The sequence below is a fragment of the Equus caballus genome, chromosome 6 (assembly GCF_041296265.1).
Source record: "Equus caballus isolate H_3958 breed thoroughbred chromosome 6, TB-T2T, whole genome shotgun sequence".
In the NCBI taxonomy this organism is placed as follows: Eukaryota; Metazoa; Chordata; class Mammalia; order Perissodactyla; family Equidae; genus Equus; species Equus caballus.
In genome coordinates this window covers 87589937-87613068 of record NC_091689.1, presented here as the reverse complement: position 1 = coordinate 87613068, position 23132 = coordinate 87589937, and the positions used below count along the sequence as shown (strand labels likewise).

General features: G+C 42.3%; 1 protein-coding gene and 1 long non-coding RNA gene across 9 annotated transcripts in view; one reads left to right on the top strand and one right to left on the bottom strand.

Moving 5' to 3' along the window:
* The window catches only part of LOC138924834 (uncharacterized), a 40368-nt gene extending 25854 nt beyond the window's left edge, over positions 1 to 14514 (top strand). Inside the window, exons 2-3 of the long non-coding RNA XR_011440140.1 lie at positions 7401 to 7631; positions 9708 to 14514. This is a non-coding gene — a long non-coding RNA (uncharacterized lncRNA). The remainder of the gene's footprint in view (positions 1 to 7400; positions 7632 to 9707) is intronic.
* Positions 680 to 21755, bottom strand: LOC100146258 (retinol dehydrogenase 7). Of its 8 annotated transcripts, XM_070271728.1 has the most exons (11): positions 21568 to 21755; positions 20569 to 20772; positions 19993 to 20121; positions 19356 to 19624; positions 19141 to 19235; positions 17309 to 17382; positions 15535 to 15700; positions 7331 to 7662; positions 3656 to 3914; positions 2471 to 2631; positions 680 to 1417 (listed from the first exon to the last, which is right to left on the bottom strand). In XM_070271728.1, the coding sequence occupies exons 8-11, from the start codon at positions 7641 to 7643 to the stop codon at positions 1194 to 1196; spliced, it is 957 nt and encodes a 318-aa protein (XP_070127829.1). In that variant the 5' UTR covers positions 7644 to 7662; positions 15535 to 15700; positions 17309 to 17382; positions 19141 to 19235; positions 19356 to 19624; positions 19993 to 20121; positions 20569 to 20772; positions 21568 to 21755; the 3' UTR covers positions 680 to 1193. The 8 variants fall into 8 exon arrangements, with proteins under 8 accessions (XP_070127829.1, XP_070127833.1, XP_023499590.1 ...); XM_070271732.1 differs by lacking the exon at positions 15535 to 15700 and having other exon boundaries at positions 7331 to 7537; positions 21568 to 21698; XM_023643822.2 differs by lacking the exon at positions 19993 to 20121 and having other exon boundaries at positions 21568 to 21698.
* Positions 21756 to 23132: the final 1377 nt, after the last annotated feature.

Below are 23132 nucleotides of genomic sequence, written 5' to 3'. Positions count from 1 at the left end.
AGACAGGCCCTGCCCTGAGCTGGGGATTCTCAGAATTCTGAGAACTGAGCCTCTCTCAGTTTCAGTTTTCACATCAGCAAGTCGGGATAATAAGAGGACCCCTACCTCATAGTATTATCATATGAGCTAGATATTTTAAGAAGTGGACGTAGTGTGACAGGCACAAAACATCATCCAATTAGAAATTGCCACAAGGGACACAAGGATAAATGATTGTTTTAGAATATTTGAAGGGTAACTCCCCTTGAACGTCCTCCACAGGGTGAAGGAAGGACCCATTTCTGAGCACCTCAGTTTATCTTCTCTTTGAACTCTTGAAACAAACCTATGGGGCAATATTCTTCTCATTTAAGAGATGAGGAAAGAGACAGGAGTTATTCCTTTGCCCAGAGTTACACGGTTGGAGGCAGCAGAGCTGGGGCCTGACCTCAGCCCTTTTGACTCCCAAAGCTCCTGACACCCAGCTTACTCCCCCAAACCTAGGGAGGGAGGGGCAGAACTGAGAGGAGTGGGTGAGGGCAGGAGAGTGAGGTCGGTCAGTGGCAGAGCAGGGGTCAAAAACAAGGCAAGGACGTGGGAAGGCTTTCACAGGAGAGTCAGGAGATTGTCACTGCCAGAGAATCCGGGCAGGGGTACTTAAGTCTCAGTATTAAGAGTTTAGAAGAAAAGGACTAAGTTATTTAACTTATTACTTTATTTGAGAAAATAATTTAATGATTAATTTTCAGAAAGCCAAGGTACAAAAAAAAACTGCTAAAGAAAGAAAAGAATTTATATCTGAAATACAATGTCACCAATCATGTATGATTTTCAAGTTAGGAGCTATGACCTTGCACACATCTTTTACAGCAGTTAAGAGACCCCCAAGACCCTTTGAGTTTTAATAATTCTCTCAGCAGAGTCATCCTGCACTGGGATGATCTGGCCAGGATCTGAGTACTACGAGGCAGGAATCTTTGTTTTGGGCATGCGTGAATCTTCAGCACCCTGAACCGTACCTAGAACATGGGAGGTGCTCACCAAGTAGTTTTTGGGACAAGTTATCTGGGAATTTGTGAACTAAAATATGACAGGGCCTCTAAGAACCAGCTGAAGTAGACAGCTGCGTGTTCCCCTGGTTCTTTCTTCTCCCAGGAGGAAACCTGACTTGTTGCCCCCCATCTAAAATCAGCTGTGTAGGCCGAACTCGCAGACTACACAGCATCAGCGGGCCTGACCGCATTTGCAAAAAGACTAAGAATAAAGTCCGCCACAGATGTTGGTAAATAAGACAGAGGGAGAGTGAAGCATACGGCGTCCCAGCAAGCAGAGTAGCGGATACGAGGGTGGACGGCGGTCAGGGCGTGCTCCATGCAGTTGGTGACCAGGCTCAGATCCTTCTGTCCTAGAGATGTGAGTTTATTGTAATACTGGCAATCTGTTATAGAGAAAAACCGTTAGAACTGTAGTAACAAGTTGATATGAAAAGCAGGAGAAAATACGGGTACAAACAGTATTGGAGGAGTGGGAGAGGGCAGGCCAGGAAGAGGATGGCCTTGTGTTCCGGGTCTGATACTGGGTGGTCACAGGGTGAGAGGAGGCAGGGTGCCAGGCTCGGAGCGCAGGCCCTGTAGCTGTGCTGTCCAGTACTGCAGCCGCGAGCCACATGTGGCAATTGAGCACAAGAAATGTGATCAGTCTGATAGAGATGTGCAATAAATGTAAAAATTCACACTGGGTTTCAAAGACAGTATGAAGAAAAACTGTGGAATATCTCAATCACAATTTTTCTCTTTTGAGGAAGATTGGCCCTGAGCTAATATCCATTCTCATCTTCCTCTGTTTTATATGTGGGACACCTGCTACCACATGGCTTGATAAGCAGGGCCGGGGATGCCAGCTGGGCCACCCCAGGCCACTGAAGCAGAGCTCGCAAACTTAACCGCCAGGCCACCTGGGCGGCCCCCAGTCACAATGTTTTATGTTGATTATTTGTTGAAATGATGGTGTTCTGCATAGAGTCTATTCTGGATTAAATTCACTTGTTCGTTGCCTTTTTTATGGCAAATTGAAAAATTAAAATGAGGTATGTGGCTTGCATTTGCGGCTCGCTTTATATTTCTTTCGGTCTACAGTTGCCTGGAACCACATCGCCAAGGTTCACTTCATCACTTCTCCACTGACTAGCTGAGTGATCTTGGGAAATCACTCGCCATTTCAGGCCTCAGTTTCTTTATCTGTAAATGAGGAATAACAGAGGCACTTTCCCTCTCGGGCGGTGAGGATTGGCTGAGTTAATTCTTCCACAGGGCCTGGCACAGAGCTCATGTGTATTGAGCGGGTGTGGGGCTCAAGGGAAAGCCATGGCCTGAGCAAGGCAGGAGGCGCAGCAAGAGAGATTGGAATCCAGCCGGCACATAGCAAGCACTCAAGGTTTTTGAAGTTAATGACTTTGCCAGCCTTGCTCTGTGGGGGTCCAGGAAGAACTTACAGCCTTCGAAGTACTTGTCTCCATAGCTCTTCTTCACCTCTGGGGACGCTTGGCTCCAGAGCCCCTTGAGTAGATCCTGTACATTGTCAGGGCAAATGGATGTTTTAAAGTTCCCGGGTACTATGATAGCAACACGAACGCCAAAGGGACAAAGCTCTCTTCTGAAACACAAGACAAGAGAGAGTGAACCAAGGAAACAGCCTCCATCTGTGACCTGATCAATCCTGTTCCTTCTTAAAGAAATAAGGCTCAAGGCCAAATGTTCAAGGAAGGCATTTAGTTCGAGGAAGAATGTGAATGAGAAGACCCAGGCATCATACCAGGGGAAGATGTCCGAGAGACAGTCCCAGGGTCAATGCCCACAGATAGCTTCTTTCCCAGATCTGGAAAGCTCCAAGGGCCGAGGCGCTAGTGCTGCCTCTTCCTGCCCCTCCCACACCTGTCTCTCCAGGCCCTGCCCTCTGCGACAGCTCTCTGAACACCAGAGCCCCTTCCTGCCCCTGCCCAGGTAGAACTCCTTTCCTCTGTGAAGCCTTCCTTGGCCTCTGCCCTGAGGAAAGGTGAGTCACCCCATCCTCGGTGCCTCCGCACACCTGGTACATACTCCTATTCATTTTAATATATTCATTGCACACCCACTACAGAAGTTTTTCACACACGGAACTGGGTTCAGATTCTGGCTCAGCCTCATGCTTGACCATAGAGAATCACATCTAACTCACGGGGCTTCTGTGAGGGGTAGATAGAGCACTGGGCACAGCGCTTTGCCTTCAGACTAGCCCACCAATAGTCACCCTTTCCTCAGGGGGAACCATCTGTCAGGCTTAGTGACTTGTGGCACTTAATTAATAAGGCAAATAATTCTTTAACAACAGGCTATTATCATTCACATATTGAAAATGCATTATGTATAACATTCATTTATATTTATATATATTTTTGAAGAAATATATTAAATATGTTTGCTACACGTAGACATTTTATAGAAATGGCAATAAAGACAGAATAAATCCTAATGTATTTTTCACTTTTCTTGATGGATTGTCTAATATGATTGTAAGATTTGGACATTCCGTTTTCAAAGTCCCTCATTTTGGTCCACACCAGCATAACCGGAACCCAGGCCCATCATTCATGAATACACTCCAGCCACAGGCAAGACTGCCTCAGTGGGCTGGTCCTTACCTCAGGCTGTCAGAAAAAGCTTCTACACCGAACTTGGAAATGCAGTAGCCACCACCAAGCACAGATAGTCTCCCAGCTGGGCTAGAAACATTGACTATTCTTCCCCTGGTCTTTCTGATCAGGGGAAGCAAGCTCAGGGTCACCTCGATGAGGCCGATCAAGTTCACGTTCAATATTTTCAAGAAATCATCTTTGGTCAGCCATTCATTCGGTGCAGCTGGCACACCAATGCCAGCATTGTTCACCAAACCCCACAGACCTAGTAGAAACAAAGAGAAACTAGAAATGGGAAACACACTTAAGAATCATTTCAGTGTTCAAATTACATTCTCTTAAGGGAGATAAACCATAAACCTAATAAACTGTCAAATTACATAGTGTGTCAGAAGGATTTCAATGGCAAAAGAGCAGGTGAGCAGGGTTGGGTGGCAGGTGAGGAGTGTTCATTCACCGTGTTGAGTCAGGTAGTCAGGACAAGCTTTGAAAAGTTGAGAACTGAGCAAAACTTACAGAAGAATGGGACAGTCAAAGGGACATCTGGAGCGGATAGTTCTGGGTGAAAAAACGCTTCAATAAATATCACCAGGTGTTTGTCTGGATGCCTGACCTGTTGGAGGAACAGCAAGAAGCCCAGTGTACCTGGGGCAGATGGCAAGAGTTAGGGAATGGGAGAGACCTGGTCAGGGAAGTAATGGGATGCCAGATCACCCGGTGCAGTCTAGGCCATTTTAAAGAGCTTGACATTTACTTCAGGTGAAATGGGAAACCTCTGCAGGGTCTTGAGTACAGTAATGACATGATCTGTCTTATTTTTGAAATGTACTCTGTGCTCTGTTGAGAACTGACTGAGGGTAGACAAGGGCAGATGCAGGGTAGCTGGTAGGAGATTATTGCAGTGATCCTGGCATGAAATGATGATGGCTACAGCCAGATTGGTAGCAACAGCAGTAGTCAAAAGTCAAACTCTGAACAAATTTTAAAGATACAGTATAATTTTCTGACGTTTTCAATATGGTGAGGGAAAGGAAAAGCGTCATCAAGAATGACTTTGTTGGAATGAAAAACAGAATGGAGTTACCATTTACTAGGATGGGGAAGTTTTAGAGATGGGCAATGATCATGAGTTCAGTTCACTAAGGTTAAACTTGAGATTCTCCCAGACACTCAAGTAGAAATGTGGAGGAGGCAATTGGAAATTTGAATCTGGAGCTCAGGAGAGAAGTATGAGTTGGACGTATAAGTATGGACACCATCCATGTCCAAGAATTGAGCCCTGAAGGCACTCTACATTAAGGATCTACATTAAGTGGAAGAACAAGCAAAGGAAACTGAATCAGCATTGAGATGAGAGGAAATAAGTTCTAAGAGATTGGTGTCCTGGAAGCCAAGGGAGGAGGGTGTATCAAGAAGGAGAAAAAGTAGTCAAATGCTGCTAGGTCAGGTAGAGTGAGGACTAAGAATCAACCCTTGGATGTAGACGGTGAAGGTCAATGGACATCTTGATAAAAGCAATTTGGGATGGGTGTGGGTGCATGATTAGAAATGCTTTAATAGAAAATGGGAAGAGAGACTGGAGGCAATGAGTACAGATATATCCATAGAGGAATTTTGTGGCAACAAGAAAAAGATTTGGGGGTGGTGATGGTGGTAGTGGTGAGAGGATGGCAAGATAGTAGTGGAGAGAAAAAACCAATGATTTAGGAGAACAGGAAGAGGGTAGAATTGCTGGGAGGTTCTGAATAGGCCAAGGAGGATATGCTCTATTGCACACATGAATGGACTGGATTTATACGGGGAGGAAGGTAGAGCAGGCTGTGCTGGTGCAGACGATGGTAAGTGGGTAGGGGAGCTGGAGAAGTCTGAGGAAATTCTTTTCTAATTGCTTCAGTTTTCCTCAGTCAAGTTGGTATCAGCTCAGAGTGAGGATAGCAGAGAAAAGCTGGAGGTATGAGGAGAAAGGAAAGGTTTGAAATGGTTGTCTGGAAATTGGGAGAATGAATGGAGTATGACTGTATATACAACAGCATAAAAGCCCACTAGAGGTTTGTGTTCATGAATTTGTCATGAGACCAACTGAACTCATCTGTGAGTTCAGTTTTTTCCACCTATGCTCAACTCCATAAGGGCAGGCATGGGGCAGTGAGAGATGGTATTACCCAGGCTGGTGATTTTTGCCAAGTGAGGACAACTAAGGGTGAGAGAGAGGCAAGAGAATCTCAGGCCTTTGCAGTGGGGTGATCATAGTAACAGATCGTGGGATGTAGGTGGGTAATGAAGGAAGAGAGAAAATCAAGGGGTGAGGGTTGGTGAAAAGGTGGTTGGATCAATGGATTGGAGGTCCTGGTGGGCCCAAGAATATTTGGGATCTGGGGAAGAGAGCGAGAGAGCTGGAAGGAGTAGAGGTGGCTGTTGCAAGAATGCGATGCATGCAGCTGAGATGCCTCATGCTTCTAGGAAATTAATGAGATCGGCAGGCCTCAACCCCATTGCCCCTGTCTTTGCTTTGAAAAACCTACAGAGCTCAGTGAACAACAGGACCAAATATTATTTGTTTTAAAATTCCTAAGCTTTGGTGCAATATCCTGAAGCAGTATGGTATCGTGCCTCACATGTTAACTGTTGCACCCTCCCATACCTGATGAATGATAGTACCATGAGTGCGTGATGCCTGGCAGCGTTGACTGTGGCCCCTTTCCTTCCTTCCCATTTAAAACTGCACTGGAGGGGCTGGCCCTGTGGCCGAGTGGTTAAGTTTGTGCACTCCGCTGGAGGTGGCCCAGTGTTTCGTTGGTTCGAATCCCGGGTGCGGACATGGCACTGCTCATCAAGCCACGCTGAGGCGGCGTCCCACATGCCACAACTAGAAGGACCCACAACAAAGAATACACAGCTATGTACTGGGGGGCTTTGGGGAGAAAAAGGAAAAATAAAATCTTTAAAAAAAAAAAACTGCACTGGAATGTGAGTGACCCACAGAGAGTGAGGTCAGAGGTAATCTCAACTCCCTGCCAACGTTTTACTGGGAGGGAACTCTGCACAAACTTTGTCACTCAGATATGACTTATTAACCAATACCTTGCTGCACTCTCCCCATGACCTTTGACACTTCCTGGTGCTTTCACACACTGTGACTAGAATTGATGATGTAGGGCAACGTGTAGGGTGAACGGGTCCAGGTGACAGGGTCCTGGCAACTCTGGGCAGTGACTCAGAGAAAAGTCTCTGGGAAAATAGATTGTAATTCACAAGTGTAACTTATGATTCATACATTCATCTTCTCATACCCACTCTCATTACCCAAAACACCTGCAAATTAGAGTTGCCACAGCACCATCACCCCTCTCTTCCCCTCATTGCCTTCCTATCTTTCATTCTACCTTCCCTCCAGGTACATACATGCACCTTTTAAACCTATTTCCTCACTTCCTTCTACCTTCCACCCTGAGATATATAGTTCCACACAACCTGATTTTTTCAGGGCAGTGCCAAATATAAATATTTGTTCACTTAATCCATGAATACTAATGTATTTGGGAGTCTTCGTGTAATGAAGACAGCACCCCAATTTATAGCCCCGACCTGATCCCCGAGACTTTTCACCTGGCATGTTATGTGTTACTTCTACAACACTGAGGACAAAGCAGTCTATCAAACGGACAGACGCCCTGGCCATACCTCTGTCCCCTGTGCGCTCCTTCACCCACTGGGTGGCTGCAGCAATGCTCTCTGTCTTGGTCACATCCAGGATCACTGTCTCCAGCCTGTCTGACGTCTGGTCCCTCAGCTGCTTGGCCCCCTTCTCCGTCAGACACGCGGCCAGCACCCTCAAGCCTCGCAGGTCCAGCTGCCTGGCCAGCTGATTCCCAAAGCCCGAGTCACAGCCTGTGATGAAGACGTACTTGTCTCGGAGGTTGCTCACCACCTGCCTCTCCCGGTACCAGCGCAGGAGGTAGCACAGGCCCACAAGGGCCGCCAGGTACAGCCACATGGCAGAGATCTGTCCTTCCCTTCAAGAAAGAAGAAAACTCTTCCAGACTCACTCAGATCCAGCTTATGTTTGCCTACTCGTTGATTGTTCTCTGCTTTACCTTAGATCTACTCAATTTAGTTATAGTGACATCTGCAATCATTAACCAGCTTTCACTGTAATTCTGTAGGTTGGTTATTTCAGAGGCCAGAGGCCTTTGAGGAGTGTATTTGAAACATAGGGGAGCAGGATGATTCTAACAGGCTTAGGAATGAATATGGAACTCCCTGTTCTGGTCTTGTATCTTTAAAAGGGAGTGTTTGCCAAAAGTTTAGGTGTATTAGGTAAAGAAAGGAGATAGCCAGTACTGGCAGCTTTAAGCATTTGGAAATAGATGCATCTTAATTCTTCAAAACTGAATTCATCAAAATTAAAAGTGTTACTATTCAAGATTTCCAGGCTACGAATTGGTTTTCTCTCTTTTTATCAAAAAATACATTTAAGCAACTTTCTGGAATAAAAAGCATAATTTGCAGTTCATTTAATCTTAATTTTTATCTGAAATTTAATGTTGAATTCAATAAATATTAATTTATGTTATCATCCCCATTACATAAAGGCAGTGGAATCCTAAGGTAAATAAGCTAAATATACATCTTTAGAATCAAGAGGGGAACCTAGAGAAATATACAAAAACTATTACAAAGAGAGAGTAAGAAGCAGTCTCCAGGTGTTGGGAGGAGAGCATGATGAATAGGCAGACCATTGAAGATTTTTAGGGCAGTGAAACTATTCCATGTGGTACTATAATAGTGGATACATGTTGTCATACATTTCTCAAAACTCATAGAATGTACGACACCAAGAGTGAACGCTAATGTAAATTATGGTTTTTGCATCATAATGATGTGTCAGCATAGGTTCATCACTTGTAACAAATGTACCACACTGGTGGGGGTGATGATAGTAGGGGAGGCTATGGGTGTTTGGAGTCAGAGGGTATATGAGAACTCTCTACTTTCTGTGCAATTCTGCTATGAACCTACAACTTCTCTAAATATAACGTCATAAGAGAGAGTGAGAGAAAGGTAAGAGCCATGAGATGTACCAAGAGCAAAAGAGAGAGAGATTATATCTAACCGGGAAAATGAAGGCTATGAATAACTTCCATAGGCCTAAGACTCTCCTAGGGTAACTTTAATTCAGACTCTCTCGTTTGGAATTCAGATTCATGTACCCCACTGTGTTCTTGACATCATCACTACCCAGTATCACAGGTTCATAAAAAATTTTAACCTTCTATGGGATATGAAATACAACACTCAAATAGAAATAATATATCAAGTTTAACAACTTCAAAGAGAACCATTATTCATTCTCCTACCCCAAATTAGTTTCTTCCTAAGGCTTTCTTATTTTAATAAATAGCACCTCTCCACCCAATTATGCAAACCAGAAAACTTGGAGTCATTCCTAACCCCTCTTGCTCCCTCAGGCCCTATATGTAATCCATATGTTGATTAGTTGTGTCCTATTGATTCTGTTTCTAAAATAAACCTGGAATCCAGCAACTTCTTTCCATCTCCAGTCATCTCTCTGTCTAGAGTCTCTCTCACTTCTCGGCTGACCCTTGCCATTGTCTGTCAAGTGCTCTCTGAATCCCATGTGACTTCCTCCAGTCCTTTCCCAAGAGTTAGAGTGGCCTCACAAAGCTATGACTCAGGTCATGATGCCCCTTGTGTGGCTTCCCTGTGTCCTTAACATGAACCCTCCAATCTCACATGACTGAAAGGCCTATAGGACAAGTCTCTGCCTAGCTTTCCAGGCTCAACTCACACCCCTCTCCCCATTGCTCACCACTTCCAGAGTATGGAACATGCCAAGCTCTTTCCTAACCCACGACCCCATACATTTCTCTGTGCCTGGGCCCTGTTTTCCCCATTCTTCATCTGGCTAAACTCTTACTCATTCTTCAGTTCTCAGTTTAAATATCAATACATCTGAGCTGCTCTTCTGACCCACCAATACAAGTTGAGCAGATCTGCCAGAATACCTTCTCACCATTCTTTTTATTTATCTTTCCAGCTGATAAAGGGGATATCCACACTGGACATTCTGTTTCACCGTGACTGGTTCCGACCAGCCAAAACTGTTACAGATCAGTGAACTTTGAGCAAATGAGGTGTGTTACATCCCCATTGGACCTGAATGAAGACTCTCTACTGACCAAAGAACAGCAGAACGTGATTTAACCAAACACATATGGGCTTGAGCAGCCATTCTGCTCAAACCAGGGTTACCACCCAAGGGGAGTCATCTGCCTGCCGCAAGACACACCAGTAGTCAAGGGGCAAGGTGGTAGGAGAGAAAGGGATTTTATTACAGCTTGCTAGCAAGGGAAAATGGCCAACTAACGTCCAAGAGAATCATCTTTCAGAACAAAGACTACAGGCCAGTTATGTTGGGAGCTGGTCTCCGGGTAGGGGAGGCATCTGGTTTAGTTCCTGGTAATCATTTGTTTTACTGGATATGCATCAGAGACCAGAGCAATGCTCTATACCCTGAAGTTTCAGTTGTCATTGGTGATGGATATCAGCATAGACTCTGTGCCCAGGGGGTCATCACATTCCTAAGGAACTCAGAAGAACAAAGTTTATGACTTATCACAGCTGGGAGGGGCCATAAAATCTACAGAGCATGTATACCTCCCGGAGAGTGCATCTCCAGCTGGGTTAGTTAATCAGGTCATTCAAAGTTACAATATGGTTTCTTTTCTACAATATGGCTTCCCTTATGTCAACCTTGTGTTGAGCTGGTTTCACCAGGGCACAGGTTTCAATCCTTAGGGTGCATAAGCACAATGAACTCCTCCTTTCAGCACATAAAGATATCTCACTTCTCTCTTTTGTGAGGCTCCTACTGAATTTCTGTGCTGCCATGTGTTCCACTACCCACATTTTGTTGATCATTGTGGTGGCCCTTGTCCTTTGTCTGCATGGTAGTTATCACAGTCTGCAATTATATATCTAGTTGTGTCTTTAGCTATTTAATGCGTGTCTCCCCTGAAGACTGCAAACTCAGTGAGGGCAAGGGCAGTGTCTATTTTGTCTCCAACTCTATCCCCAGAACCTAACTCTTAAATAGGAGTTGAAAAAATTGTTGACTAAAAGAATAAAAGAAAAAGGGAGATAATGAGTCGAATAAACCTTCATTGTTTCCATTCTGTTTCTTATTATAAATTGTGTTACTGTGCAAACTGATGCAAAAACTCACAACCACAAAATTACCGTGTCAAAAGTATGGGTAATTTTTAGCTTTGGGATGTATCTTGCCAGATTACTTTATAGAAATTACAAGTTAATGTATTGTGTCAACAAAGTAGAAATATTATTGAACAATGGACAGAGAATAGGCGCAGAGAAGAGGGAATAGGAAGGAAAGCTTCAATGGGGAAGTTTAAAGGCCTGGAATGGGAAGGGATGGAAGAAGAAGGGAAGGAAGGGAGAAAGCATTTGTAGAGTAAGCAGAGGATGGGGTTGGGGGGGGGGTTGGTGGCAGGGAGGAGTGGGAAGGAGCTAATGGGCTAGCAGAAAGACTTAGAAGAAAGGACATCATTGATGAGACTAACACACTGAGAGGACCAGAAGGGGAGAAATCCATAATCTTGGAAAAGAAGCTATTTAGAATGAATGAGGAGGCATAAGTCAGGAACCTGAGGGAATGCCAGCCTTCAGGACGAGAATTTCTTGGTGAAAAAGAATATACTTCCTCTGAGAGAAAAAGAGAGACGAGTGGGGCAAAGTATTGAGGGGAGTCAACAAGAGTTGAGGAATCTGAGAGAAGGTTGATTACGGACATGAAGAATTCCTGCACAGCTTGGGTTTGGACTAGTGACCAACCCTCAATGTGATTTCACAATGACTTCAAGGTAGCCATTACAGATATGTTCAGAGACCTACAGGAAACCATGCTCAAAGAAGTAAAGGAAGGTATGAAGACCATGTCTACTCAAATAGAGAATATAAATAAAGAGACAGAAGTTATATATAAAAAAAAGAACCAAATGGAAACTCTGGAGTTGAAAAGCACAATAACCAAAATGAAAAGTTTATTACAGGAATTCTACAGTAGAGTGGAACTGGCACAAGAAAGGATCAGTGAACTTTAGAATAGATTGATAGACGTTATGCAATCTGAAGAACAGAGGAAAAGATAGAATGAAATAAAGTGAATAGTGCTTCAGAGAAATGTGGGACATCTTTAAGTGCACCAACAAACACATACATAATTGGAGTGCCAGAAGGAAAGGAGAAAAAGAGCAGAAAAACATTCAAAAAAATAATGACTGAAAACTTCCCAAATTAGCTGAAAAATGTTTATCTACACATCAAAGAAGCATAGCAAATTCCAATAAGAATAAGTGCAAAAGGGTACACATCCAGACATATCATAGCAAAAGTGCTGGAGGATGAAAGTCTTAAAAGCAGGAAGAGAAAATGACTCAACAGGTGCAGTTAGGGACCACCAGTCATATTAACAGCTGAATTCTCATCAGAAACGATAGAGACCAGAAGGCAGTGGGATGAGATATTTCAAGTGCTGAAAGAAAATCTGTCGACCATGTTGTATTCAGCAAAGCTATCTTTCAAAAATGAAGGTGAAATAAAGACATTTCCAGGTAAACTAAAACAGAGACAATTCTTTGCTAGTAAACACAACGTAGAAACAATCCTAAAGGAAGTTCTTGACGATGAAAGCAAGAAAACCCGGATGGAAATTCAAATCCACGTGAAAACATAAAGAGAATAAAGGTAATTATGTAATTATAAAAGGTAGTATAAATGCATATTTTTCTTCTTTCTTCTCCTGATTTTATAAGTAATTATATAAAACAATACATATGTAATTGTATTGTTGAGCCTATAAGGTATAGAAAGGTAACATATCTGCATAACAGCACAAAGGAGGTGAATGAGAACACGATTGTACTGGAATAAGGAAATGACCCCAGATGGCAATTTGCACCCACAGGAACAAGAGAAAAGAACAAGAAATGGTAAATAGAAGACAAATATGACAAACAGCATAAATGTGTACTTGCTCTTCTTTTTTTCTCACATTCTTTAATAGACATAATATCGGCTAAAGAAATGATTGTAACAATACGTTGTTGGATTTGTCTCATATAAAGATATAAGATGTATAACAAAAATAGCGTCAATAGAGGAAGAGGGAACAGAGCTATATAAGAGTAAAGCTTCTATATGTCACTAGAAGAAAGTTAGTATAAATCTGAAGTACATGCTGATAAATTAAGATGTATAGGGTAAGCCCAGGAGCAACCACTAAGAAAATATCTTTTAAAATACAGTAAAAGTTATTAAAGGATTTGAACCTTACACTAGAATATGTTTACTTAGTGTGAAAGGAAGCGGGAAGGAGGAATAGAGAAATGAAAAATAGATGAGACATAGAAAACCAAAAGTAAAATGGCAGATGTAAATCCATGAATAATAATGTTAAATGGGAGTGGATTAAAATTGTATAGTTCTGACTTGACTAATGAAATAAACTCTTTAATAAACACTTTCCTTTGGAGTTAGATGCGGCCATGTGAATAAATTCTGAGAACAGGAGGTAAAGGAAGTATTAGCTAATGATTTCTAAGGAGTATTTTTTTTTTAATTTAGGAATTTCAATGTGAAAGCTATTTTTTTTATTTTTCTATTTTTCTATTTTTGAGGGAGATTAGCCCTGAGATAACATCTGCTGCCAATCCTCCTCTTTTTGCTGAGGAAGATTGGCCCTGAGCTAACATCTGTGCCCATCTTCCTCTACTTTATATGTGGGATGCCTTCCCCAGCATGACTTGCCAAGCAGTGTGTAAGTCCGCACCTGGGATCTGAACCGGCGAACCCTGGGCTGCCAAGCAGAGTGGGCAAACTTAACCACTGTGCCACTGGGCCAGCCCCTGGAAGGTATTTTTTTAGAAAGGATATATTGAGATTTAATTGATGCACATTAAGCTACACATATTAAGAGTACAATTTGGGGCCATCTCTGTGGCATAGTGATTAAGTTTGGCGCACTGTGCTTTGGCAGCCCAGGTTCACAGGTTTGGATGCCAGGCGCAGATCTACACCACTCGTCAGCAATGCTGTGGTAGCAACCCACATACAAAACAGAGGAAGACTGGCACAGATGTTAGCTCAAGAAGAATCTTCCTCAGCAAAAAAAAAAAAAAAGTACAATTTGGTGAGTTTTGACCTATGTTTGATATGAAACCATCACTACAACCAAGATAATAAAAGTTTCTATCACTCTCAAAATTTGTTTGAGCCCATTGCATCCATTCCTCCCTCCCGTGTTCCATCCTCAGACAGTTGCTGGTCTCCCCTCTATCACTAGAGATTAGTTTGCCACTTTTAGAATTTTATATAAATTGAATGACTGCAGAATGTACACTTTATTCCGACTTGTTTCACTGAGCATAATTTTGAAATGTATTCATTTTGTTGCATGTACCAAACAATGGTTCAGTCCTTTTTGTAGTTGAGTAGTATCTCATTTTATGGGTATGTACCACAATTTATTTATTCATTCAACTGCTGGTGGATATTTGGGTTGTCTGCAGTTTGGGACCAATCCAAATGAGGCTGCTATGACTATTCATGTACTAGTCTTTGTGTGGTCATATGCTTTCATGTATTTAAAGTGTAGAATTTGTCACACATATGTATCTATAAAACCATCAAGAATTTTAAGATAATGAACATATCCATAAAAATTTACTTCTGCCCCTTAGCAATCCCTTCTCCTATTCCTCCTGTGCTTTAACCACATCACAAACATTTAGATGTGTCATTTTTAGTAAATTGGAAATACTTTCTAATTTCTCTTTTGATTTCTTCTTTGACCCACAGATTATACAAAAGTATGTTTTTTGTTTGCAAATATTTGGGGGGTTTCCAGATATCTTTCTCTTATTGATTTCTGTTTTACCTCCATTATGGTTAGAAAACATATTTTGCATGATTTAAATTATTTAAAATTTATTAGACTCATCTTATGACTTAAGATGTTAAATTTTATGTTATGTGTATTTTACTGCAATAAAAAAATATGATCTGTCTTGGTAAGTGTTCTGTGTGCACTTGACAAGGATGTGTATTCTACTATTGTTGGGTGAATTGTGTTGTAAACAACAACTAGTCAGGTTGGTTGATAATGTGTTCAAGTCTTCTATATCCATACTGATTTTCTGTCTACTTGTTATGTCAGTTATTGAGAGGGATATTGAAATTTCCAACTATAATTGTGAAGTTGTCTATTTCTTCTTTCAGTTGTATTAGTTTTTGCTTCAGGTATGAAGCAGTTCTGTTATTAGGTTCATAAATGTTTCAATTATTGTGTCCTTTTGATGAATTGATCCCTTTATCATTATAACATACTCTCTTTATCCCTGGTAGTATTCCTTGCTCTGAAATTCACTTTGTCTGATATTGATATGGCCACTCCAACTTTCTTGTGATCGCTACTAGCTTTCCATCTTTTTCTGTCAACCTGTATCTTTCCGCCCTTTCTATCTTTCTTTTAACTAATATTTTACATTTAAAGCAATTTTTTTTTAATGTTAGCCACACATAATATAGTCCTCCCTTACCCACAGGGCACACATTCCAACATCCCCAGTGGATACCTGAAACCGAGGATAGTACCAAACCCTGTATATGCTATGCTTTTTCCTGTACCTTCACACCTATGATAAAGTTTAATTTATTAATTAGACACAGTAGGAGATTAACAACAATAACTGAGAATACAATAGAATAATTGTGACAATGTACCGTAATAAAAGTTAGGTGAATGTGGTCTCTCTCTCTCTCAAAATATCTTATTGTACTGTACTCACCCTTCTTGTGATGATGTTAGATGATAAAATGCCTACATGATGAGAGGAGGTGGAGTGAATGATGTAGACATCGTGTTGTAGCATTAGGCCACTACTGACCTCCTGATGATAGCTCAGAAGGAGGATCATCTGCTTCTGCACCGCAGCTGACTGTGGGTAACTGAAACTGGGGAAAGTGAAACCACAGAAAAGGAGGCACTACTGTTGTTGGTCTTTTTTTGAAATCCAGTCTAACTACATCCGCTTTTTAATTGGGGTATTTAGATTATTTACAGTCATGAGACTATTGGTATGGGGTGGTTTAAATCTATCAATTTTCTATTTGTCCCATACGTTCTTTGTTCCCTTTTTTGTTTTTCTACTTTCTTGTACACTAATTGGATTTTTTATGATCCTATCTTATCTTTTTTTTAAAATAGGTTATTAGCTATACCAGTCTGTTTTGTATAAATGTTTAGGTTATCAGTCCCTTTTCAAGTAATAGCATTTCACATTTAGTACACGATCTTACACTACGTACTTCCATTTCCTCCTCCCAGTCTTTGCACTACTATTTTCACGTATTTTTCTTCTACATATATACTATATATAAACCTCAAATACATTTTTATTGTTTTTGTTTTAAACAGTCAATTGTCTTTAAAAGAGATTTAAAAAATTCAAAAAACCACACGTTTAACTCATTAGACTATTTGTAACGATATCATACCACCTCACATATAAGAACCTTCAAAGAGTATACTTCCATTTCCTCCTTCCCAGGTTTTGTGTGTATTGACATACATCTTACTTTATGCATGCTATAAATCCTATAATACATCATTACTATTTTTGCTTTAAACAATCAGTGATCTTTTAAAGAGTTTTAAAAATAAGAAAATAAATATTTCATACTTATCAAACACTTATATTTCTAGTACTCTTTTTTCCTCTGTGTAGATCTAAATATCCTTCTGGTATCACTTTCCTTCGAATTAAAAAATATTCCTTGGGGCCGGCCCTATGGCCGAGTGGTTAAGTTCATGCACTCTGCTTAGTGGCCCAGGGTTTTGCAGGTTCAAATCCTGGGCGTGGACATGGCACCACTCATCAGGCCATGCTGAGGTGGCATGCCACATGCCGCAACTAGAAGGACCCACAACTAAAAATATACAGCTATGTACTGGGGGGCTTTGGGAGAAAAAGTAAAAAAATAAAACCTATAAAGAAAAAAAATTTCTTCTAGTGCTGGCTGGCTGAGGATTACTCTTTCAATTGTTTTTTAAAGTATTTCTCTACATTTTCTTTTTTTCTTTTTTTTTGTTTTGGTGAAGAAGATTCACCCTGAGCTAACACCTCTTGCCAATCCTCCTCTTTATTTTTGCTTGAGAAAGATTAGCCCTGAGCTAACATTCATGCCAGTCTTCCTCTACGTTGTATGTGGGATGTCTCCACAGCACGACTCATGAGTAAAGCAGGTCCACATGGGGCATCCATACCTGCCAACCCAGACTGCCAAAGCAGAGTGTGTGGAACCCCAACCACAAGGCCACAGGGCTGGCCCTCTTTCAGTTTTTATGTACATACAAAGGGCTTTATATCCTCTCTATTTTTTTATTTAAACTTTTAATTTTTATTTTCAGATAGGTTATTCACATACACTGGTAAGAAATAACATAGAAAGGTCCCATGCACCCTTCATGCCATGTTCTCCAGTGGGAACATCTTGCAAAACTGTAGCACAATTCCAAGACCAGTTTTCCCAATATGGTTTGTTCAAAATACTGCCACTTACCCATTGAATAGTCTTGAAGAGAATGGAGTTACAGCACCAAAAAGGCAATGTAGAACACCCCAGCCTCTATCTCCCTACAGAAATCAACAATTAGAATGTTATCCACGAACAACACAACTCTGGGAGAGCTCCAGAACCTACTTTAAGAGACTTTAGCAGCATGGTGGAACAAAAAACTGAGAATAACTGCACAAGGATAGAAGGAAGACAGCTTGGAAGGAAGATTTTGCTTGTAACATCCCATCCCCAAGATAACTTTGCTCAGCTCCAAGAGGGAACTTCCCAGCTAGAAAGAGTTCCCCCCATCAGGAAAGAAAGAGAAGGGTAAGCAACCAGCTTCTCCAGCCTTCCAGGGCACTACACAAGTGTTCCACTTTAGCTTCACTCCACCCAGACCAGCAAAACTGAGACATGTAGAAATGACCAGGAACAGGGAAGAAAAGCCAGGGCTACCAAGAGCAGCCACACAGCAGGAGCAATCACAGCTCACAGTGGCTTTCCCAACCTAGCAAATTTCACCACGGAAGGAATTAATGGCTAGTGCAGTCACCACAGACCCCCTGGAGTTTTCACCCACTTTTGCCCCACTGCATCAGTGCTACCACAAACCCCTGCACTTGGTGCCCTGAACTACCAGACCCAGAGTCCCAGCATACTCTAGAGAGCCCCTACCCACAGGTGAAAGTCTTCCCTTACTGAAGTCAGCCCATAAAGTCTGGAAGAGGTGACTGTTTCTTCAGATGCACGGACACCTGCAGAAGGCTACAGGAATCACACACAATCAGGGAAACATGACTCCACCAAAGGAATACAGTAAACCTCCAGTAACTGGCCCCAAAGAAATGGAGATCCAAGAATTGCTTGACAAAGAATTCAAAGTAATGTTCTAAAGATGCTCAAATTGCTACAGGAGACCACAGATAAATAATTTAATGATATTAGGAAAACAATACAAGAACAAAATGAGAAGTTCAGTGAAGAGATAGAAAACATAAAAAGCAGAACCAAATAGAAATTTTGGAGCTGAAGCATACAATGATTGAACTAAAGAACTCAATAGAAGTCTCCAACAACAGACTTGATCTATCAGAAGAAAGAATAGGTGAGCTCGAAGAGGGAACAATTGAAATTATCCAATCAGGAGTACATAGAAAACATAATGAAAAGGAATAAAGAAAACCTACAAGACTTATGGGACACCATTAAAAGAAACAATATATGTATCATTGGAGTCCTGGAAGGAGAACAGAGGGAGAAAAGTGTAGAAAGCTTATTAAAAAAGAGTAATGGCTGGGGCTGGCCCCGTGGCCGAGTGGTTAAGTTCGTGCGCTGCGCTGCAGGCAGCCCAGTGTTTCGTTGGTTCGAATCCTGGGCGCGGACATGGCACTGCTCATCAGACCACGCTGAGGCAGCATCCCACATGCCACAGCTAGAAGGACCCACAACGAAGAATATACAACTATGTACCGGGGGGCTTTGGGGAGAAAAAGGAAATAATAAAATCTTTAAAAAAAAAAAAAAAAAAAGAATAATGGCTGAAAAGTTCCCAAACTTGGAGAGAGATTTGGACTTCCAAGTTCAAGAAGCTAAGAGGTCATTTCAAAATATCAATCCAAAACAATCTTCTCCAAGATACATCATAATATAACCGTCTAAAATCAAAGACAAAGAAAGAATTTTAAAAACAACAAGAGAAAAAAATTTCTCTCACACAAGGGAACCCCCACAAGACTAGCAACAGATTTCTCAGCAGAGACCTTGTGGTCTAGGAGAGAATGGGAAGATATATTCAAAGTGCTACAAATGAGACCTGCCAAACAAGAAAACTTTACCTAGGAAAGTTGTTCTTCAGAACTGAAGGCAGTGCTGAGGGAATTCATCACCACTAAACATGCCTTATGATTAATGCTAACAGGAATTCTTCAAGCTGAAATGAAAGGATGTTAATTAGTAACACACAAGGATAAAAGATGGCAACATCTCTCCAAATGTGTTAACATTGATAACCAGTTTCACCTCCCCCCAAAAGAACTTAATCAAAACTCACTTGTTAAACTCTGATTCAGAATTCAGGGGTTAGGTGAGATTTGCATACTACACAGCACCAGTAGGCCTGACCTTGCTCATGAACTTGCTAAGTGTAAAATCTGCAGGGATACTGGCACATAAGAGAGAAGATGAGAGAAAAGGTTGGCATCCCTGCCAGCAGATCAGCAGATGTGGAGATGGACAGCAGTCAGATGTGCTCCATGCAATTGATGACATGGTTCAGATTCTTCTCTCCTCGAGTTGTAAACTTGCTCATACTTTGGCAATCTTTTAGGAACAGTAAACATTGGGCAAAATATATTAGTACATGAATAGGGAAGCTAAGCAGGAGAGAACACTGTGAAGCAAAGCGTTTTTTTCTCTGAAAGCTGGGAAAGCCAAGAATCATCCCTTATACACCAGGCCTGATCGCTGGGCCATGGCTGCTAGAGAATGTGTAAAATGAAGCACTTTACGGAACAGAGATAGCTCTTGAGCAAGATGACCTGGTTTGTAATTCTGCCTTTGTCATCATCTGGATAATCGGGCAATTATCTCAATGTCTCTCACTGTAATGTCCTCATCTCTAAAAGGTCATAGTAATTGGGGTTATTAGGGTGGTGTTAGTATGCAAATGAACTCACTTCTTCACTTACTTTTTTTGCTAAGCAGACGTACTTGTAGCTTAGATTTTCAGTGGCCAAAGTCCCTACCAAGTTCAATTTCTATACCGCAGTCATCTGCTTCTCTTTCTCACTGTCTATTCCTCCCAGTCCTTGTTCCACCTTCCAACCAGTTAGAGACACATGAATTACAAAAAACTTGAATTTTTGATAGCAGTCTAGACTTCAAACATTCTTTCTTTGTCCTCATAAATAACTTGTATTTGTCAGTTCTGATGACACAAAAACACATCCCCAATACATATTCCACCTTAATCCCTAAGGCTTTCACTTGGCATATTATCTGATAATGCTAAGACATAGAGGAAAACCATCCTGTTTAAAGGATAAACTCCTCCTGGCCATTCCTCTGTCCCCCACGCACTCTTTCACCCACTAGTTGGCTGCAGCAATACTCTCTGCCTTGGTGACACACAGGATCACCATCTCCAGCCTGTCTGACCTCTAGCTCCTCAGCTGCTCGGCCCTCTTCTCCATCAGACATGCAGCCAGCACCCTCAAGCCTGCAGGTTCCCAAAGCCCAAGTCACAGCCCGTGATGAAGACGTACTTGTCTCAAAGGTGGCTTACCACCTGCCTCTCCCAGTACGAGTGCAGAAGGTGGTACTGGCTCACGAGGTGATCTTCTGTCTCTCCAATTGAAGAAAAACAAGAAACATTCAAGGTCACCCTGTTGGAGATTTTCTTTGCTTAGTTAAAATCCCAGCTCTCGGGGGCCTACAGCTGGTAGCGTCTTCTGCCTCACTGAGTTATTCTGTAAAACATAACACTTCATGTAATGCTGAGGTGATTCACAGAAGATGTCAGATAATTAGAGTCCTCTGACAGCTCCATTTGAAAAACAGAACAGCAATCTTGTTCTTACTAGATTAGTTGTGACTTTTATTCTGATCTTGTCATTTTCACAAAACATTGGACAAAGTTTAGTTGCGAAGTGGGCAGAGGTTAGAGGCCTGTCAGAGAAGAGGAAGAGAAAAATTAACTAACGAGAAAAGCTTAAGACAATGTACCTAACAAACATCTCGTGGTGGTGAGTAAGAATGGGAAAAGACAGTATTGCTGGGAAGAGTGTGGCGCAGGAGGACTCCGAACTCACCTCCTCCCACAGACACAACAGGTTTACAACAACCCTTGGAACAATTACCCCTGAGAGAAAACTGGAAACTGGATAAAAAAGAACCCCACCACAAGGAACAGTACTGACTGAGGTGGAAGAGGCAGAAATACCTTTCTGGAGAGGAAAAAAGCCACATTCTAGCCGTGGTGCTTCACGGCCAGGAGCAATCTTAAGGTACAAAGCTTTTCCCAAAGGAGCAGAGGTTCTGAGCGGGAGAGCTTTGTGACAATATACAGCTTTTGAACACAGCACAACCGAGACGAGTGTCATAATATCTGGCTTTGCTGGCTATTAACAACAATGAGGAATACTCCCAGAAAAGCTATTGAACATAAGAGAAACAAAAGCCTGCATACAAATTCACCCTTTTTGGAAGCAACATAACATCACCAGAAAGAGAGGTACACAGATCTTTGGTGAAGAGACACTCACTTGATAGGCTCTGAGTGCATCTCAGGGAGGCTAAATGCAGCTGGGACGACCTCCTCAGAGACTGAGACATGCGCAGCAGCCATTATTGTGACCTAGTGCAGGTGTGCTGACACAGATGCTGGCAGATGCTCTTAGAATTCTTCCCCTGGCCTGTTGGTGCAGGAGTTTGCCCCACCCACTAGAGCACTGATTTACTCCAGCTCAGCCAGGGCATGCAGCCAGCCCTAGGAATGGGCCCCACCCACCAGCAACCCCTCAGACAATTTCTAAGCCTGCATAGGCAGGGTGCATGAGACCTCTGTGGTGGGGCGAGTGGGTCTGCTTTTGCAGGGGAGGGAGTACATGAGGGGTGAGCCTGCATTGGCAGTGTGTGGGGCCTCTGCAGCAGGGCGAGTGGGTATGCTTCAGCGGGAGAGGGCATGGGTATGGGGCAGGACTGCATGGATGGCGTGTGTGGGCCTGGAGGCAGTGCAGCTTGTCAGCTGCAGCAGACTTGTGCTTCTCAAACAGCCCTATAGTGGATCTGCCCCACATTCCAACACCTGAAACAACAGTGTGCTGCCACACCTGGGGCCAGCCCACCCAGCTGCACTACTAAGAGAGCCGACAACAGCCTTGCAGGCCAGAGGACTACAGCAATTGTGAGCCCCTGAGCCTAGCAACCACCCATGCTGGGGGCCTACTCACTTAACAGAAAAACTGCAGCAGTAATGTGCTATTAGACCTTGCAACCAATTGTGCTGGGACTCCTCTGCCCAATAAAGTGACTGAAGTGACCATAGCAGCCTCAGGCAGCTGGGACTTGCAACCAGCCAGCCAGGGGGACAGTGTAGCCTTCCCATACACCTGCAGTAACCCACCACAATGGAAGGACACATGTAGCCCACACAGGGGACACTCCTGGAACATTTGGAACTGGTGACAAGAAGGAAGAACACTGCTGGGCCTCATAAGGCATCTTTTACATAAGGGCACCTCTCCAAGATCAGGAGACATAGCTGATCTACCTAAAACATAGATACAAGCACCGAGAAACAGGCAAAATGAGGAGAAATAGGAATATGCTTGAAATAAAAGAAAAAGACAAATCCTCAGAAAAAGAACTAAACAAAACAGAGATAAACAATCTACCTGATAAAGAGTACAAACTAGTAGTCATAAGGATCTTGCAAGAAGAATAGATGAATATAGTGAGAATTTCAACAAAGAATTGGAAAATATAAAAAAGAACCAATCAGAACTGAAGAATACAATAATGGAACTGAAGAATTCACTAGAGAAAATCAATAGCAGAGTAGATCCCACAGAAGAACGGATCAGTGAGCTGGACAAAAGACTAGAAGAAATCATCCAAGCTGAACAGATAAAAGAAAAAAGAATTAAAAAGAACAAGGACTGTCTAAGGGACTCTGGGACAACATCAAGCTCACTAACATGTGTATTACAGGTGTCCCAGAAGGAGAAGAGAGACACAAAGGAGCACAGAATCTATTCAAAGAAATAATAACTGAAAAGTTTCCTACCTTAAGGAAGGAAACAGACATCTAGGTTAAGGAGGCACAGAG